The sequence below is a fragment of the Tenrec ecaudatus genome, chromosome 4 (assembly GCF_050624435.1).
Source record: "Tenrec ecaudatus isolate mTenEca1 chromosome 4, mTenEca1.hap1, whole genome shotgun sequence".
Taxonomy (NCBI): domain Eukaryota; kingdom Metazoa; phylum Chordata; class Mammalia; order Afrosoricida; family Tenrecidae; genus Tenrec; species Tenrec ecaudatus.
The window spans coordinates 146,889,474-146,909,836 of record NC_134533.1 but is presented as its reverse complement, the minus strand read 5'-3'; the positions used below and the strand labels follow the sequence as shown (position 1 = coordinate 146,909,836).

Here is a 20,363-nt window from a genome sequence, read left to right as displayed (position 1 = left end):
TGTCTAGTCCAAATTTTTAGTCCGTGTGCTGCCAAAGCAAGCACTAGTCCTAATTTTTAAATAGTGAAAAGTCCACTTTCAAGATGTATGCATATGGGAATACTATAATTCACATTCTAAAATTTACAAGGCTAGACAAGATGATTTTAAAAACCGAACACCTTCATATTTTTAAAAATGTACAAAATTCAGTACCTATATTAGAAAAAAAACTTAATACCTGTAGCCCAAAGTTGACTATTTTATGAAATCCAATTTCACCAGCTTACAATGTATTTAGATTTCTAATTTCAATTCTGGAAAAGTATGTGGAAAATCCATTAAGTAGCTATACAAATGCTGTAAAATTTTTAAAATGTCACATTCTAATGCCCTGCCATGTATTAAGACAAATCAATATTTTTTTTCCAAATAACTTGGGGTTTTTTTTGTATTCTAAACTACACTTGTGACATGGTTTTTCTTGTGACACATAGGTTTATCAAAGAAATTTGTCTGCTCTATGAAGCTTCCAATCAATAAAGAAATAACATCCAAAAGAATGGATTCCAGAGAGAATCATGCAGCATAGTCTAACAATGATGAGGCAACTACAGGGCAGAATAGTCAATGCACTGCCTTTTGGTCTCCCATGCAAATCCTATCTTACCAAAGGACTCCTTGTGCATTCTCTTACTCCCATGAAGCTCACAGAGAACATTCCAAATAGAGTGTAAGCATGGAACCCACTGAACAAGTGCGCTTCGAGTGTGCATGGGAAGAGAAAGCTCATCCTGTGGAACAAGCCCTTGCAGCCGCATTTGCTTTCTGTATCAACAGTCCCTCCTTTCTGCCTCCGCTTCCAACTTAAATCAGCCCAAATTTGTACAGAAACCTCTCTTGTTAAATCAAGATTCATTCAGAACAAATTAAGTCATAGCCCAGTTTGAAACTGTCCATAGAATATTTATAACCTCAGAAATATTAGATATAAGGAAAAAACATTTCCTGTTAAAAATGGGGAAAGGAAAAAAATAAAAATGGGGAAAGATCAAGACAATTTCATTTTTTAAATTTATGGCTCAAATTTTATATTTACAAAATGTAGTCTGTAAAATATTCCTCAAAAATGGCCAGAAAATTAAGACCCATCTTAAAACACTAGCCACGTAAGAGTGTTTTCAGACCAGCGAGGGTGGGAAACGAAGCCAAAGACTAGAAGGTTGACAGGTGTTGCCTTGGGTACAAGGGAGGATAGAGTCAATCAGAGGGAGAAGAGAAATCAGGTGAGAGGGTGAGATAGAATGAGTGGGTCAGGGTGGTTGCCGATGAGTGATTTGAACTACTGAATGCAGAACTCGTGATCTGAAATATAAACCACCACCTCCACCACCACCCCAATTCACACAAAAAACGCCCTGGTGTTGTGGTGGGTTATGTACCGGACTGCTAACTACAGGGTGAGTGATCCAAAACTAGCAGCTTCTCCTTCGGAGAAAGATAAGACTTTCTACTTATGTGAAGGTTTCTCATCTCAGAAACCCCAGTTCTACTCAGTCCTACAGAGTTGCTATGAGTAGGAAATGACATGAGGGCAGTGAGTTTGGTTTGAACTAATTCACAATAAAAATGCATTTATTAAAAAAATGTTTTGGGGGTTGGCAAAGGAGAGAGTGAATATAATGCATATTTAAAGATATAGAAGTTAAACCATTTGTCTAGAAAAGTGTGTGTGGTGTGTGTGTGTGTGTGTGTGTGTGTGTGTGTAAGTTTGTTGTATCCATACGCAAGCTATTTTGCTGAAGTAATTACTGTGGGTCTGGTCATTTCTAGTATTAACAGTCATCAATTTGGGGGAGTAACAGTGTTTCTTAAGAGGGAAAACAAGATGGTATCAAGGAATCTCAACCTAGGAAAAACGCAAAATTAGATACAGCAGCAAAGAAGTGGATGCAAAATTTAACTGTACACCTGCGTGATACCTAATAAATGTTCAGTATCGTAATTTATCAGACAACTATTTTCTATATCTAATTAGAAGAGTCTAAATTAAAACTGACTAGTTTAAAGGTCAGGTCCCTAGTGACATCGTGGGTTAAGCTTTCAGCTACTAACCACAAAGTCAGCAGTTTAAATCCACAAGCTGCTCCTTGGGAGAAAGACAGCTTTCTACTCCCATCAAGTTACAGTCTCGGAAGCTCACAGGGGCAGTTCTGGCAGGTCTACTCTATCTTACCTGGTTCACCCTGAGTCAGAATCCATGAGTTTTTTTGAGTTAAGGTCTGGTGTACACTGGGAATCTGAGTCAGGCTCTTGATGGCCTGGGCCGCCTTAGAGAGGAAAGCATTATGGAGTGAGATGGGCCGGGGGAATGCATCCTACCTTTAACTGTTTTCACAAATGCTTCTTTTTCCTTGTTTGGATCTTTTTCATCTATGAGAATCCCATGGAAAATACGTCCAAAAGTACCTAGAAAAAAAATTAATGAGGTCATAAAATTCTAAGTACAAAACTTTTTGGTACAATATAAATGAAAACACACGCACGGACATCTGTGATCAACAACATTGCTTGTGTTAGTCCGTAATCTAAAAAAAACACACAAACCCAAGTCTTTGGTTTCTATAATGATGTCCAGCAACTTTTTTTGTTGCTGTGAAATATCACTAGTTTTTCGAAATATCATGCCTGTAACTAAGTATACGAGAATTCTTTCTGTATTGCCCCAAATGAAGTCATGACAGAATCGGGAACACTGGAGCTTGGTAATGGGGTACCTAGAGGCATGCCTGTTTCCAAGCTTAGCCCAAAGCAACGGTGAAAGGAATAAATGCGCTGCTCTCTGCTGCTGCACGGTTAAAGAGCAGCTTTCGGAGACGGCCGAGGGGTCATCTAGATTCACACAGCCAGCCCTTCTTTCCAGCCCAGCCTCTACGGGGCCACCGGTAAGCTGCCCAGGTCACTCTCCCCCATTTGTCAAAGGAATTCTGAAAACCTACAATGAGGAAGGGCAGCTAAGACCTTTTTTATTTGGGGTGTGTGGGGTGGGGGGGGGGGAAGTAGCTAAAAGTGAACTATGAAAATCTTTACTGATTTTATTTTGTAATGGTTAAAATACTCCAAAAAGGAGCTCTGGTGGTGCAGTGGGTTATGTGTGGGGATGCTAACTACAAGGTCAGCTCAAGCCCACAAGCTGTTCTGCAGGAGAAAGTAGAGGCTGCCTGCCTGTAATGATTGACAGCCTTGGAAACCCAAGCCAAACTCTAACCGGTAAGGAGGCTATGAACTGGAACTGACTCAGGGGCAGTGAGTTAGCTTTTGGGACTGAACAGATGATCACTGAGGTTACTGTCATTTTACTAATCTTCTCAATAGGAACTCTGCCTTCCTTCCTTCACAATTTGAAAGACAGACATGAAAATGTTTTGTTTTGCTGTAGGTGTCACACATGTGAAGGGGCTGACACCAACATCTTTCACTCTGACTCAGAGTTGTTGATGCCCATCTCTCAGGTTTCTTTGGGGCCCAAAGGAACAGTAACTTGGCTGCTTGAGGGAGCAAAAGCTTTGAGTCTTCTATGTAAGGCAGTAGGCTTAGAGTTGGGTACATATCAGCAAACACTCTTAGTCAGAGCTATAGATCCTGACAGTCTGACAGATGAAAACAGTCTTGAAACTATTGTTCTGATTTGCATTTATCAGCTCTCCAATGAACTTGACCACTTGTTTTAAAAAAAATATTAGCTACTGCGGTTCCTTTTCTGAAATCAACAACAACAACAACAAAACTATTCTGGGTCTCAAAATATCAAAGAAAACACTACTAAGCGTGGTGTTTCCTTTTCCTCACATTATGCCACCTCAACAAAATGTTTATTCCTTTTAGAGACCAAAAAGAAAGCATAAATGTAACATAGTCTTCATTAGCTCTCATTCCTTTCCAGGCTTTGGGAAATGTACATGGTGCATTAATTCTGTTTCAGACCCGCAGGAAGACAAGCCACCAGTGGTGTTTCTATCTTCAAAACCGGGTGCAAATTTTGCCCCTAGCATTTATCATTTGCCTCCCAGGACATTTTCAGTCCCTCATTTAACCATGATTACCTACAAGCATCCTAACCAACAGGTGAATACAGAATGGCTCATGTGCATCTACCACATTCCAAATTGAATTATACCCGCAGTAAAAAAAGTAATTTCATAATTTACAGATTTGGTGAAACATTTTATTATTAATTTCCATCTTTTTCAATAACTTCCCAACCAACACCCACAAACTCAAAACAGTTCCACAGGGAAAAGGCAGAGAAGGGCAGTAATATTTACTGAACACCTATTATGTGCACGGGTAACTATTATAGAGCACTTTGTCTGATCTTGAAGAAGAGGCATTATAGTTCAAATTCATGTAAGAGGCAAAGGACTTTGAAGACAAGCTGCTTTCTCCAAAGCCATAGAAATAATAAATCATGGGGTCAGGATTAGAACTTGGATTCAATTCCAAACTCCATGCAATGCTCCTGTGAAAACTCCCATATTGTCAAAGAGAAAATGGCCTGGGATATTTCAAAAAAGATTTGCTAGGTAGTGATGAACTTTAACTAAAAATTAAATCTAAAATGTACTTTTAAGCTAACAAACACTAATATATATGCTTTTACAGAGCTGTATTAAGGTAAACAGTGCTTTCCACAAGGTAGAATCTTATCTTCTTTCCTTGTTTCAGAACAGATGCAGAAAGGTTTAAAAATACTAGAAATTATTAAAAAAAACCATTCCATATGATGTGATTGAACTATTGAAATGCATGATATGTGAATTATACACCAATAAAACTGTTTTAAAAAAAGCATTCCATATTGGTCACATTGTTAAGTCTTCCCTGAAGATGGATTTCCACAGAATAAATACCTTCTTGGAGCACCTCTTTTAGGGTCAGCCTCTCCCTGCAGATGGCGATGTCCTTCACCTTGGCTTTGGCCTCCAGAAGAGTGACGCTTCGCAAGTCGTTCTTCTCTATCCGCAAGGTGGGGTAACCTGAGGAGCCAACAAAGCCAAACCAAGCCATATGAATACCTCATCACAGCCTCAGGGCAGCCATTCATGGCTGAAGTCACAGGAAAGTGAGTGTGGGCGTCATACAAGCAAAGAGGCCCTGACAGGACTCAAGAGAGCCACCGAGGAAGCCCATTCTCATATGCTTCCCACAATCCTACCTCAGAAAAATGTGAAAGCATGGAGCTAAACATGATTCAATGGCCTTCTCGCCAACTGAAATTGGCTAGCTTTGACTTATGAAACTTAATTATACATTTCTTTTGGATAGTTTTTCTTCTAAAAGATTTTCTAGTCTCACAAAAATAGAGTTTTTTCATTCTTTTTTTAAAGGTATGTGAAAAATGAAAATTTCTAACACGACTGTGGCAATGTTGGCTTTCCTCTGCTTTCCTAAGTGTCCTTTGCTGAGCACTTTGAGAAGAAGCGGGAGGGCAGGCTGGGAAGGACGAGTGTTTGCACCCAGAAACGGGCATGCCTCCGTCAGGTCTGCAGTGGCAGGGACTGGTCCAGTTATTCTGGTCAGTACTGGAGCGAGGCCGAGCTCTGCTGCTGCTCGTAGCACACTACACTTCACAGTCCTCCCGTCGTGCACTGCTGCTACCTGTGGAGTCCGGGTAGAGAAGGCTTTTCTCAGTGCTTGTAGCTCCTCCGCTTTCAAAAGCCGGCCGGTCTGTCTCCATGTTCTCGCCTCTCCGCAGAAGGTAAACGGCTGCTGCTCATTACGCAGTGAGACGCTCACAGGGAAGCCTCAGTCTTTGGCATACCACTTTATGCACCTAGACCTCAGGATGGGTTTTTCAGTACTTCTGTCCCCTTCCCTACCCCACAGCTTCCAAAGCCTGACTGCTATCTGGGAGCAGTCTTGGATGGGACAGTGCGTCTGACTCCTCTCCTCCCACTGCTGGCCTAGGCACCACAAGGATTTCTGCCCCACACCAGGCTTTTCCTACCTTCCATGACTAAAGTCAGAAACCCATTAACATCATCACAAGTAGAAAAACCAAAGGCTATGTTCCCTACTCTGGTTCCAGTCAAGCTTCTAGAGCTGACTTTCAGATTTACAGATAATATGACGGTGAAGAGAAGTAGAATGGAACGCCACCCCAAGGACCTAATCCATTAAATCTGAGTGTGAGAGACGTAAATACAGCAAGCGAATGAGTAGGCAGGCTCCTTCACAAATGATGGGGGGAAAACAACCCCCCAACACTGTGAGAACTGTTCAAGTAAAAAGATAATTAGGATACACAAATAAGTAGACTTTGCTTGGATCATCGTTTAGTAAACTATTTTTGAGATGTTCAAAAAGTTTCACTAAGACACGACTGATTGATTTCATTTGGTGTGACCACTGCTGTGAGTTATGTGCTGCTGCTTTGTGTTTGGTTTGGCTCAGAGAGTCTATTCAGTAGGAAGACAAACAGAACTTCCCAGTGAAGTCATGTTGGCAATTCGCTTTAAAACACTCCAGCAGGCAGGGGGTTGGGTATAACAGGCTTTTCTAATTGGTAAAATATCCATTAATTATTGGACCTGAGTGATACATACATGTGAAAGTTCATATTACCTATTATGTATATATAAAACTTACACAATGAAATTAGTAACCGTACTTAGGAAAGCAGGCCAGGCATTTGTCAGAATTGACACACGGTCATTTTTGAAGGCCCAGTCATCACTGTCCTGTCTGGTGCTGGCCCCATGGATGTCTGTACTGCCACTGTTCGTCCAAACGGACTAAACAAACACTGTTGGCTGAGAAAAGCTGTGACTTCAGGACTCCCCGCTTGCCCTAAGCATGCTGATTGTACTCAGGATAAGTGCAGAGCGAGAGCAAGCTGAGAAGTCATGGAATGCTCCCTTTGCATGTGTAAGACCTCCTCCTGGCCTAATCCTACATTCTCTTACTTTCTCTTTGCTTCAATTTCCTTACCTAGCTTACATTTCTCTTGTCATATTATTATTATTTCTGCCAAAAAAATCCTCATATTTTTAGATTTCTTCTGGAATATTGCAGGGTATACAGAAATAAAATCGTACAGGCTATTAAAGAGATGGTTGGAATACTTCAAAGCAAAATTATCAGTGGATTGATGCCATGCCTTGCTGACTGCCAGATGTATAATTACAGCGCATTGTTTTCAAAAGGAAATGAGAAAAATATGAAAACAGGTTTTCTAATTCAAACTAATTTCTATCACGCAGGCAGCCTCATCGAGTCCCTCTGAAAGAGAAGGGGGTCAAAGCAGTGACTCTTCATACCATAGTTTGTACCAGGCCTGCCAACCACCCAGCAGGAAAGCACTTAATCCAAACACCTCCGACAAGGCTGTGTGGGAGGCCTACCCGCATCTCAACCGTGGGCCGAGGGCTCTGCAGAATCACATTCTTGGAAGTCTTATGATTTGTAAACATCCCATACAAAACCAACACTTAAAATTAGATTTGTGCTTCCAGATATCGGCTATCAGAGATCGGGAGGTGAGAAGCGAGGCAGAGTCTGTGTTCAAAAGACACAAACTTGCATGTTAAAAATAAAACGTGAAAAGATACTGCATATTTAGAGAATATGCCTAGAGCGATTGAGAAGGGACATGTTTCATTCTTAAGCAATTTAAAAAACCTATTAAGTATTTCCTGTTACCCAGAGTTCTTTTTCCCTGTGTGCCGCCATCAAGACTTACAGTCTTGGGAACCCCAGGGCAGTTCTATCCTGACCTACAGAGCTACTGTCAGTCGGACCCACTTAGTGGCAGTGACAGTATCAAAAGGTGCTAGTGCCTATCTGAGGGGCTTCAAAAATGCTCGTGGAAAAATGTCATTAAAAGAAAATGCAATTTTTCCATGAGCTTTCTGAGGCTCCATTGTTTGATTGCAAATGAAAGAAATGGGAAACAAGCTTTTTTCCACTTTCATTTGTGTGGAATTATTATCAATATGGGAACCTAAGTATTTAATGCAAGTCAGAAACATTTCAGTGATCAATTTTTAGCAATTCAATTTCATAATAACTGTAAATTAACTTGTAAAGATTCTGGAAAATGCCAAGATTTGAGTTTCAAAAAAATAAGTGAACCTATTAATAGTAAAGAAGCTATAAACACATTTCCATTGGATTAAAGAGTACTTTGCTGTGAAGGGAGGGCGGAGTGGAAAGGGGGAACCGATGACAGGAATCTACAGATAACCTCCTGCCTGGGGGACAGACAACAGAAAAGTGAGTGAAGGGAGACGTCAGATAGTGTAAGATAAGACAAAATAATAATGTATAAATTATCAAGGGTTCATGAGGGAGAAGGGAACGGGGAGGGAGGCGGGGAATGAGGAGCTGATGCCAAGGGCTTAAGTGGAGAGCAAATGTTTTGAGAATGATGAGGGCAATGAATGTACAAATGTGCTTTACACAACTGATGTATGTATGCATTGTGATAAGAATTGTATGAGCCCCCAATAAAATAATTTTTTAAATAAATAAAAACAAACAGTACTTTGCTTTTAGCCTACATGGCAAATGATGTATCTGTTTAAGGCAGTAGTTCTCAACCTTCCTAATGCTAGGACTCTTTAATACAGTTCCTCATGTTGTGGTGACTCCCAACCACAAAATTATTTTCATTGCTACTTCATAACTGTAATTTTGCTACACTTATGAATCATTTACTCAACCTGTGAAAGGGTCCTTCAACCCCCTCGAAGGGGTAGCAACCTACAAGTTGAGAACTGCTACTTTAAGGTGACGTCTACAATTAGAAACAATTTATCATTGATAGTAACTGAAATTTTCCTAAAGAAATAAATAAACCCACTCCTTACTTATCAACAAGTTTAGTTTCTAAAGGACCTACCAAGTCATTAAGCCAAACTGGTGTTATAAGAAAGTTTGGGACCAGCCTGTCTTTGCGGATGGTGTCCCCAGCTCCCCGCCAAAAGTTCACTGCCCACCAAAACCCCTCAGTATGTTTTGGGATGCAGGCCTCCCTTCCTACTACCTCTTCTCTACCATCAGAGCCTGCAGGGGGGTTGGGGATGGTGGCGGTCAGGCATTGCCCATGGCTTTCTGGCAACTGCTCTGGGTGAGGACCCCAAAGTCACAGGAGGCCCTAATCCTCCCCATCCCCATTCTTCCCTTACCCCATCAACCTCTCTCAACATTTCCAGGTCCCTTGCCAAGCATCCCGCTGCCCGCCTCAGCCATAAGTGTAAGCTATCCCACAAGGGCCCTGCATCCATAGTAGGTAGCCATATCAGCCAGTGTGCCAAACCCTAATTCCTTCTACAATCCAGTGGTCACTGAAGGCTTCAAGCCTGTGTTTGAGATGGCCCACAGAGGGCGCTCTAGGCTCAGCAGCCCACAAGAGGTGTTGCATGAGAATATTTTTCAAAGTTATTATCAATACAAAATGTCAGCTAATAAGATAGTAACTAAGGAATAGGTATGTGTGCTTTTTTATTTTATAGCATTTAACTATTTAATCATTTTATTGGGGGCTTATACAGCGCATCACAGTCCATACATCAACTGTATAAAGAACATTAGTACATTCGTTACCCTCATAATTCTCAAAACATTTGCTCTCCACGACGATGCTGCTTTTTAAAAAAATCTGTTTTGCCACTCTGTGCCTTTTTTTTTTTTTTAGCACATTTGTACATTCATTGCCCTCATCATTCTCAAAACATTTGCTCTCCACTTAAGCCCCTGGCATCAGCTCATTTTCCCCCTTCCTCCCCGTGCCCCCTCTCATGAACCCTTGATAATTTATAAATTATTATTTTGTCATATCTTGCCCTGTCCAGCGTCTCCCTTCACCCACTTCTTCTGTTGTCCGTCCCCCAGGGAGGTTACATGTAGATCCTTATAATCAGTTCCCCCTTTCCAACACACCCTCCCTCCACCCTCCCAGTAGGTATACGTGTTTGTATTGACCTTTTAAATTTTTAATTTAGCACATATTTGAAATGAATTACCACAATCAAGAATAGATCCTACTAAGCAAAGCTTGAAATCTCAACATCAAAAGCAAGGGAGTGTCTTTTCTGAACTACTTTCTTTCATTTAAAAATCATTTTATTGGGGCTCATACTCATCACAATCCACACATACATCCATTGTGTCGAGCACATCTGTAGTCATCATCATTCTCAAAACACTCTCTTTCTACTTGAGCCCTTGGTATCAGCTCATATTTCTCCCTCCCTCCTTATCATAACCCTCCCTCCCGAATCCTTGATAATTTATAAATTATTGTTTTGTCATGTCTTACACTGTCTGACTTCTCCCTTCACCCATTTTTTTGTTGTCTGTCCCCCAGGGAGGGGGTTATATATAGATGCTTGTGATCGGTTTCCCCTTTCTACCCCATCTTCCCTGCACCCTCCTGGTATCATCACTCTCACCACTGGTTCTGAGGAGTTCATCTGTCCTGAATTTCCTGTTTCCAGTTCCTCTATGTAACAGTGCACATCCTCTGGTCTAGCCCGATTTGTAAGGTAGAATTGGGATCATGATAGTGGGGGTGGGGGGGAGCATTTAAGAACTAGAGGAAAGTTGTATGTTTCATCATTGCTACCCTGCAGCCTGACTGGCTCGTCTCCTCCCCATGAGCCCCCTGCAATGGGGTGTCCAGTTGTCTACAGATGGGTTTTGGGTCTCCACTCTGCACTGCCCCTCATTCTCAATGATAGGACTTTTTGTTCTTTGATGCCTGATGCCTGATCCCTTCAACACCTCGTGATCGCCCAGGCTGGTGTGCTTGTTCCATGTGGGCTTTGATGCTTCTCAGCTAGATGGCCACTTGCTTATCTTCAAGCCTTTAAGACCCCAGACGCTTCATCTTTCAATAGCTGGGCACGATCAGCTTTCTTCATCACATTTGCTTATGCACCCGCTTGTCTTCAACAATTGTGTCGGGAAGGTGAGCCTCATGGAATGCCAGTTTAATATTCTTGCTTTGAGGGAGTACTTAAGTGGAGGCCAAATGTACATCTGCTACCTTAATACTAAACCTATACATATATGCACAAAGACTTCCCCATCATCATATGTAAATATATTTACACATGTACATGCCTGTATTTAGACCTCTCTGAATGCCCTTTGCCTGCTAGTTCTTTCCTCTATTTCCTTTTACTTTCCTCTCATCCCACGATCATGCTCAGCCTTCATTTGGGTTTCAGTAATTCCTCTCTGTTACACTGCCTTTGGTCAAGCCCTGCCAGGCCTCTTACAACCTCCTCGCCACCAATTTTGGATCACTTGTTCCGTTGTCCCTGGGTTTGTTAACACCACTTCCTTTCCCCCACCTTCCTTTCTCCCATGTCCCCCTAGAATCATGGGTCCCGTTGTTTTCTCCTCCGGATTGTTTACCCCGCCTATATTATCTCCCCCGTAGGGCTATGGGTCCTGAACTACTTTCATGTCTATCACCAAATTTTCTTTCTTTTTTATCTTTTGTTGGTGGTTAATCCATTGTAGTCATTATTCTTTTTGATGTACAAAGTATCCATCTTTAGTCAGTGGGAGCTCTTGAAGTGCCTGGGTTTGTCTGGCTTAGCAACATGTCCTAGGCTTACCTTTTAGAAATTCATCTTATACATTTCCTGCTCCAGACTTGGAATTGGAATCAGCTTTTCTCAAAGATATCCTCGTTCTTTTTAATGGGCAACGGTCTTAAAAGTCACAATAGGATACAGTAAGGAGAGTAGGTATTCTTAATCTTATTTTAATAAAGAATCAATGCCAACCCAGGAAAGACAGCCAACTGTCTTCTTAGGAACTGTTACTTGCCTAAGAAGCCTGATTCAACATCAATGGCACAACTGACTTCTAGCCCCACCTCGGGCTCTCTGTTTATCCTGTGTCTTATTTCTACAGTAACGAATTTTTTTCATTATACCTGAAGTATAGCTACATGTGTTACAGTGTGCAAAAGCTTGTTGAGCCTGTTTCCAAAAGGAAACCAGATCCCATGTTCTCACGACCCGATGGTCCCTAGCTTCCTAGGCCAGAGGAAACAACAGCAAGCCCTTACCATGGCCCACAGACCACAAAAAAGAAATCTTATGAAAATAGTCTCCGTTTTCACAGAGCTTAGTGGCTTATTCCATATAACTACTTGAAAACTTCCTTTTTCAATTTCTACAGCAGTGGTGTAGTAATCCTTTAAAAATTCATCTATTAGGAATTTTCTCAAGACAAATTGTAGCTATTCAAATGATTATTTTTAATGTCTCAATTTTATGCCATTTCATTCTAAATTCTATACAACACCCTGAAGTTCAAGCCTTTGTTTACACATATTAGATACTAAGTACACAGTATGATGCATGTGTCCCCACAAATACAGTAGCCATGCCAGACCACTGACAGACAGGTGTCTGCTGACCTGAAACACCTTCAATCAGCTTGAGGATTAAATTAACTCTTACTGGTGATGGGCGTTGCATTGTTGGGTGTGTCGGCTCTCAGGTACTGAGTCGTCTGGGTGGACGGCTGAGACAGCCCCTGGGAACTACTGCTGGCACTGACACTGCAAACAATTCAGAGGAAGAAACCTGACAATTAGCTCCAATGGAAAAAAATTAGTTTAAAGCATACAAAACACAGAGGCATTTTAACCAGCCTAAATTCCTGATGGACTTGCAATACATGGACTCCCCTTCGTCAATATTTCATATTCAAACTATAATGTGTCTCCTAATGAAGAGCGTTATCATTTCTATCTCCAGGGTCAGGGCAGATCCATGCTATCAAACGCACTTGTCCTCAGACATCTGCCGTAAACCTCACACCATACCACCATGTAGTAGGGTCTATGGCTCTCTTCTAGGGAAAGGTATCCTTGCCACTTCAATGAGATGATGTTTTAGAAAAGGACTAAGACTCATCTCTTTTAACAACTGTCTAAAACCAAAGGGGCCTACAGATGGGCAACAGCTATCAAGGCAACCCCATCTACCAACATGCACAAAGCGTGAAGAATATTACATTGTGTCCATGTTTGTTTACTTTGCTTCTTCTACTCCCACAATCCTTTATAAATAGAAATTATGGAACTTCTCAGAAATTCCTAGTACTTGAAGCATTCTATTAGACCATATTATCTAAATACAGGTGACCCAGAAGATGGTAGGTTCTTAGCATTACTAACCCTGGTTCCAGATTCCTACAAATTAGTGGCTCTCAAGCATGTACTTTTGTCCCTGCAAAGCAGTGGATCTCCACCTTCCTAATGCCGCGACCCTTTCATACAGTTCCTCATGTTGTGGTGACCCCCTAAACCATAAAATTATCTCCGTTGCTACTTTATGACTGTAATTTTGCCACTGTTATGAATCATAATGTAAATGTCTGATATGCAGGATGTATTTTCATTGTTACAAATTGAACATAATTAAAGCATAGTGATTAATCACAAATGATCTGCAATTACATATTGTGAAATACTTGTGTTTTCTGATGGTCTTAGGAGACCCCTGTGAACGGGTCGTTTGAGGTAAAGTGGCTTTTCTCACTCAGATCCTCCATGGGAGCTTTCCAGTCTCGGCACCCAGCCCGTGTTTCTGCAGCAGCACCGAAGTGAGTGAAGCAGAAACTCTGCATCAGGAGTACAGCAAGCAGTGGAAGGCATTACAGGGTCAGTGGAGCTTAATCAGAGGCTGCCACCTTCTCTAAATAGGAACTATCTTCCTCTAACTGATCAATTGCAGCATGGCTAATAGCTGGAATCAAATTAACGGCAGTAATGTTTAAGTTTGGGTTTCCCATGATAGCTCCATATTTTTAAAACAAATGAGAAAATGCATTATGAAAGTACATGACAGCAACATTTGTGAAGGGATACCCCCCAAAAAACAGATGTGATGTGAGGGGTGTGTGTGTGGCAGTTACACAATCTCCTGTCAATTTGAAGGGGTAGAATCTAGCATGTCAATCAGGTCATACCCAATGAGGTCTCTTTATGGGCATGGCCTTCTCCTGAGGATTCTGGGAACTCCTGTCTTCCTCCCTGGAGGCAGGACACATACTCTTTTTTTTGAAAAAACAATCTATAATTCCCTATATAGCCATCCACCACTTATATTATGTTCCAAACTTTTGTCTTCCAGTCTTTTATTTACATTTTTTCTTTTTTTTTTTTTGCAGTTAGTCAACACACATACTCTTTTTGCTTTGTTTTCCTGCTGACAAGACACATGGGAGCCACTCTGACCCCAGCCAGAGCCCTGGAGCTAGCGGAGCCACGTGTAGACCCACACCAGCACTGAGATGCTTCCATCACCACTGGATCCACAAGATTTTCCACCCACAGGCCCGTGATCTTTCTGTATTTGGCAGTATTGCTTGTGTTGTGTGATCCTGAAGAGGAATTTATAGACTTGTCTTGGACATGTGGGCTAATTTCGGACGTATGGATTTGAACTGGACTGGGCTAGGATGTTTCCTCAATATACAATTGTTCTTTTATATAAAGCTCTTTCTTATATACATATGAGTGTCCATGAATTTATTTCTCTGGTCAACCTTGACAAACACAGGGGGATAGTGCATTTGGAGTTCGTTCCACCAGGTCAGACTGCTAATCAAGCTTTCTATTTAGAGGTTCTGAAAATATCGTTTAACAATGCGCGACAAAAAAAGGCCTAGTTTATGGCAGACGGGGACTGGTTTTGCCACCATGACAATGTACCTGCTCACACAGCCATCTCAGTGCCAGTTTTTGAGGAAAAAAACAAACAAACAAAACAGCATGCCTCTCCTGTCCAACACACTTTACTCACTTCACCTTGCCCTGTGCAACTTTGTTACTGTGAATGAAGAGGGACATGAAAGGACAGTGATGTGACAAAGTAGAAGAGGTGAAGTGAAAACAAGGGAGGTGCTGTTTGCCATCCAAACAGATGAGCTTGAAAAATGTTTCCAAGGATGGAATCACAGATTTGGCAAAAGTATTAAGTGTATTGGAGAGTACTTTGAAGGTGATAAGGTTGTTTTGTGAAAAAATTTAAATGCATAGCTTTGAAAAAAATTCCAGTTTGGGGGGGGGATACCCCGTACATGAATTTCTATGTTGCTAATTTCACAAGCCTATGTAAATATGTTTTAAACTGTAACTACGTAACACCCGAGGCAATGAGCAATACAAATCCCTATGTTGCCCTATATTTCTAACATGACAATATCAACTAGTCCTGGTGGTGCTATGGGGTAAGCACTGAACTGCTAACCACAAGGTCAGTGGTTCAAGCCCACCAGCTGCTCCATAGGAGAAAGATGAGGGTCTCTGCTTCCATAAACATGTAACCCTATAAAGGGTCTCTATGAGTCTGAATCAATTTAATCAAAGGCAGTGGGTTTATGGTAACCAAAGCATGCTTGACGAGTCACGGTAACCACTCAGACAGAAACTCCCGAAATAAACACCAGAGAAACACTTGACGAAGACGCGTTTGTCTGATGAGTCTTCTCAGCATGCACGTGTCACCATCATTTGAGGCTGCCTCCCGCTTCTGGAGTCTAGACAGCCCTGTTTCTACAGCATCGCTGGCTGAAGATGCCTTTCAGCTCGCAGAGAATGTCCCATGGACTCATCAGTCTGTCATCTCAGAAGAGTTGTGGAAAAGCAGGAGTTGAAGTACATAAACGTACACACTTAGTGGGCCTGACACAGGGCAGTGCAGAAGTAGAGAAACCAGCAGTATCGGGTCCCCAGACGGGGAGCACAAACGGTGACACCTGGGAGGGCAAGAACTCAGCGGGCCGCCTGGCTCTCCTGGGTCTCCCAGGTTTCCTGCTTTTGACATGTGCAGTCTGACCACTTTTCTATCACTCTCGTTATAAGTGGGAAATATTTTAGTTTTCATTCTTGCGTTTCCACCTTTCAGTTTCCAGATTTGGGGGTTTTATTGCATACCTCCTGGGAAGGTTGCAAAAACAATGCATGAGAAAAATATACATAAAGAAGGTGTGCCACAGTGTCGCAACACAGACTTACAAGTGATCCTTCCTAAGGCTTTCATTTCGACTGTCATGATATATCGCCAACCTCAGGGTGATATGGCCCTTACGGCGGCTGGCTGCTTCCGTGGTTCTGACCACTACTCAACCATCAGCTAGAGTACCACCTTCAACCAACGGGGAAATAAAGGGTTTTAGTTTATTTACCTTAACTAATTGTATTAAGAAAATCTCCCTCCCAGGGGTTTGGGGTGTTTTTCTTTTTTAGTTTAAATTACATGACATCAATGAAAGTACTACTTACATGTCACTTGCAACCAATATAGTTGAATAAAAAAATTCATAGACCTCAAAAGCATTACTAGTCATGTGTGTTTCTCTACCCAACTGAACAGTAGGTGGCAGTCTGGTTCCACCTTCAAAGCAAACCCACTGCCATGGAGATGGCAAACTCACCAGCACCCAGTCCGTTCTAGCTCACAAATCAGGCAAGGTCTAACTGACAGGGACCCTAGAAAAGGTTTCTGTGGCTCTCATCTTTTCAGAAGCAGGTAGCCTCATCTTACTCCCAGGGAGCAGCTGGGAGGTTTGAACTTCCAACCTCGTAGTTAGTTAGCATTCCACTGGTTGCCCTACAGTAAGCACCACCAGGACGCTTTATAGATCCGAATTCTTGAAGACTTGTGGGCACACAATCAAAAGTATTATGGGTACAGTCATGTCAATTTTTAATCTATTCAACAGATATCCAGGGCCCCCTAAAATGAGCAAAGCATAAACAAAGCAGTCACAACAAGCCTTCTTTGGAAGCCACGATTTACTGTTACCAGGGAAGCAGGAGCAGTCAGTTTCCTGCCCCTGATGCCTGCTAAAGTAGAAACCTAAGCAGCTACTTCACAACCACCACCCACTGACGTTGCGTTGCTCGACTCACAGTGATCCTATAGGGCAGCCAAGGTAAAAACGCCTGGCTGTAAAATGTACACATGCGAGCACTGACATTTCAATTTTCATTCTCTGACATGTTTAAATGATCACATTTGATTTTCATCAACAAGTGAAATTAGCCATGGACATTTTATTAGTCCTGCTTTTAGGATAAAGTTATGACTTTTGGCTCCCTGGTCTACAAGAACTTTCATTCTAGTTGGTGGGATTGGTTCACAAAAACAGGATCGCAAGGAAAAATGTGTGTGTGTGTGTTTAAATTGCCCTCTAAAAGAGACACAAGATGAGGAGGGGTAAATTGATGGTTGTGAGGCTTACAAAGGAATTTTGTGAGCAATACGGAAGCATGAATTGAAGTTCTGAAGGGCCAGGTGTGGGGCAAATGTGAAGAACAAGTAATCACTAGACTGGGGGATAAGGTAAGATGGGGAGGAAAGGCTCAGAGTATATGACAGATATGTGTTCTACATAAGGAGGGCTTTGAAAGCCAAGGCATGAAGCTGGGAACAGGTTCAGCCAGCAACTGGAAATCAATGAAAAGAAAATGAGAATTGAGTATTGGGAAAAGCAATCTGTCTCCCATTTCATTTTGGCCTGGCTAGCTCATCTTTTCACCTCCTTGTCTCTTAACTCACCCAGGCTGGACCAGTACCTTGTGTGTTCCCACGCTCTACTAGGCCTATCACAGCCATTGATTTTGCATATCTTAATAATTATGGGTTAATGTCAAAGATGGAATCTTTGAAGTCATAAGTATATCATTAATTTTTTTTAAATTTCTCTCCCTCAGCATGTATCTAACCCATTTTATCTCCAACCAGTATACACAAGAACCATCTGGGAAGCTTTAAGCAAAATACCAATGTCAGAACACCCCCCCCAGACCCTTACATCAAAATCTCCGGAAGGTGGGACCCAAGTGCTGACATGTTGTAAAAGCTTCCACCATGGTTCTACTGTGCAATTACATAGAGAAACATTCATTTAACTCAACAGCAGGTATTCAATAAATGTCTACTTGGCAGACTGGTTGTTATGGACGAAGGGGAGGAAAACAAGGGAGGGAGGAACCTAAGTAGGGGGTGGCTATTCTTCAAAGGTAAGAGGAGTTTGGAATAGTCGTGTCAAAGGAGGTGACAAAAAATATCTTTACCTCCACTGCTCACCAACAACTAAGAAACTGTAATGATGAACTTCACAGATTCTTTTTAAAGCATTGTCAGAGACACACAAGAAGGTCAACTGGTAAATTTCCATCCCCCTTGGACCTGCTCGCTCTGCCTCCTTCCCCGTGATCAGCGTACAGCTGTGTGTGCATGGGCATGTGTGGGATTCCTGGGGCGAAGCAAGGACCGCTTTCATTATTTTTTTCCATTCCCAAATTGTGTACAATACCTGTCATCCAGTTCAATCCTTTTCATACTATGGAGGTGCAAAACAGCTAAAATTATTGCTACAAGAAATATTACTGCACAGCAAACTCCTACACTGATATAAAACACACGCGTGGAAGTGGTTGGTGCTGCATGTACAGGATCATCTGAAAAGAAAGTGAAAAGCTCATTAAGCTTCTTAGACACATAGCAATGGTTTGGGGACTCAAAATACACAATGAGTGTCCTTTAAAAAAGGGGGGAGCTCAGTTGCCCATTCTTTAACTAGGAACTTAGCAGTGAGAGTGTTGGGGTACGTTCGTAACAATTTTTCTATTTGTACAGTAGCTATCAAAAAAGTTAATACAACTCTTGGTTAATGATATTAACAGTCACTCAAAAGTACTGTATGTAAAAAATAAGTCGACAACAGTGCTGTCCAACAGAGCTTTCTGCAGTGAAAAAAAAGTTGTATTTTTTTTCTTTTTGATGTATCATCAGTTTTTATTTAAAAACCTGCTAAACACAAGGTGTTCAGAAAAGCTAGGACCAGGAAGGAGGCACACAAGTCAGTGCTGCAAACACCAAAGTGCATATAAGGCCCACTAGCATGTTCCCCTGTTCTGCCTTGGTGTGGGCAAGCAGGTACAGGGAGGGTCCCTCAGGACCCCACTCTTTTTTTTTTTAATTGAAAGATCATTTTATTGGGGGCTCTCATGATTCTTATCACAATCCATACATCGATTCCATCAGACATGTTTTTACCTATGTTGCCATCATTCTTTTCTAGACATTTACTTTCTATTAAGCCCTCAGTATCGGCTCCTTCTCCCCTCCGCCCTCGGCCCCCTCGACAGACTAGCAATTCTTATTTATAATAATTTCATATCTCACACCAACCACTGTCTCCCTTCCCCTATGTTTTTTGTTGCTCTTCCCCCTGGAGTGGGGTGTATGGTTATATGTCGATCATTGCCATCGGTTCCTGCTTTCTCCCATCCTCTCCCCCCATCTCCCTACCCTTCTGGTATCACTATTCCCATTCCTGTTCCTGGATTGCATGTGTCGTGAGCTCCCAGGACCCAAGTCTTGATGAATGCTTCTCTTCAAGGACAGAGGGAGATGGGCAAATGAGAGGTCCAGGGGTCTGGCGGGTTCTGAAGAACTGAGGGGCACAGTGGCCCTATTGCACTGCCACAGCCCTGCTGGCCAGCACACCACGGTCGCGGAAAGGATGGAGGAGTTCAACAGAAGTCTGAAATGAGGCTGGAGAACTGAGCAGCAATCAGACCAAGCAGAATTTCAAAACACAGGCTAAGTGGGTATTTTCAAATGACAGTTTCTTTTGTTTAGACTACAATCCATGGAATTTGGGTTTTATCCTAAATGTGATAAGAAATCTTTGCAAAGTTTCAAGGAAAGGAAGGACATAGTCGCACTTAGCGTGAAAAGACACGGAGGAACCAAAGACTGGGTGTATAGAGACTGGGTGTATAGAGACTGGGTGTATAGAGACTGGGTGTATAGAGACTGGGTGTATAGAGACTGGGTGTATAGAGACTGGGTGTATAGAGACTGGGTGAATAGAGACTGGGTGAATAGAGACTGGGTGTATAGAGACTGGGTGTATAGAGACTGGGTGTATAGAGACTGGGTATATAGAGACTGGGTGTATAGAGACTGGGTGTATAGAGACTGGGTGTATAGAGACTGGGTGTATAGAGACTGGGTGTATAGAGACTGGGTGTATAAAGACTAGGTGTATAAAGGCACCTTCACCAAAGAGAAGAGCAGCAGATGAAGGACAAAGAACATCAAGCTCTATTTGATCCGCATAACTCTGAAATACCTACTCCACCTAGAGAAACGCCCCATAGTTAAATGTACACATCTAGAGCTCTCAGAAGAAAGTCAAGACAAAAGATCAGTTCTAGATTTCAAATACGTGCAAGAGAGAGAAATAAGGGTGCTTTCTAAAATTAAACTTTGAATCAATAAGCCATCCACAAATAGTACAGTCATCTAGACTTGACAGTCTGGCTTAAAACA

General features: G+C 41.9%; 1 protein-coding gene across 2 annotated transcripts in view; it reads right to left on the bottom strand.

Annotated features, from left to right (window-relative positions):
* Window positions 1–20,363, bottom strand: part of RYK (receptor like tyrosine kinase) — a 108,317-nt gene that overhangs the window by 34,465 nt on the left and 53,489 nt on the right. The window contains exons 6-9 of one of the 2 annotated variants that reach the window (XM_075546904.1): window positions 18,337–18,481; window positions 12,465–12,565; window positions 4,890–5,024; window positions 2,362–2,448 (exon numbers count right to left, since the gene is read on the bottom strand). In XM_075546904.1, the coding sequence (XP_075403019.1) occupies window positions 2,362–2,448; window positions 4,890–5,024; window positions 12,465–12,565; window positions 18,337–18,481 (468 nt within the window). The remainder of the gene's footprint in view (window positions 1–2,361; window positions 2,449–4,889; window positions 5,025–12,464; window positions 12,566–18,336; window positions 18,482–20,363) is intronic. The other variant, XM_075546905.1, reaches the window with a different exon arrangement.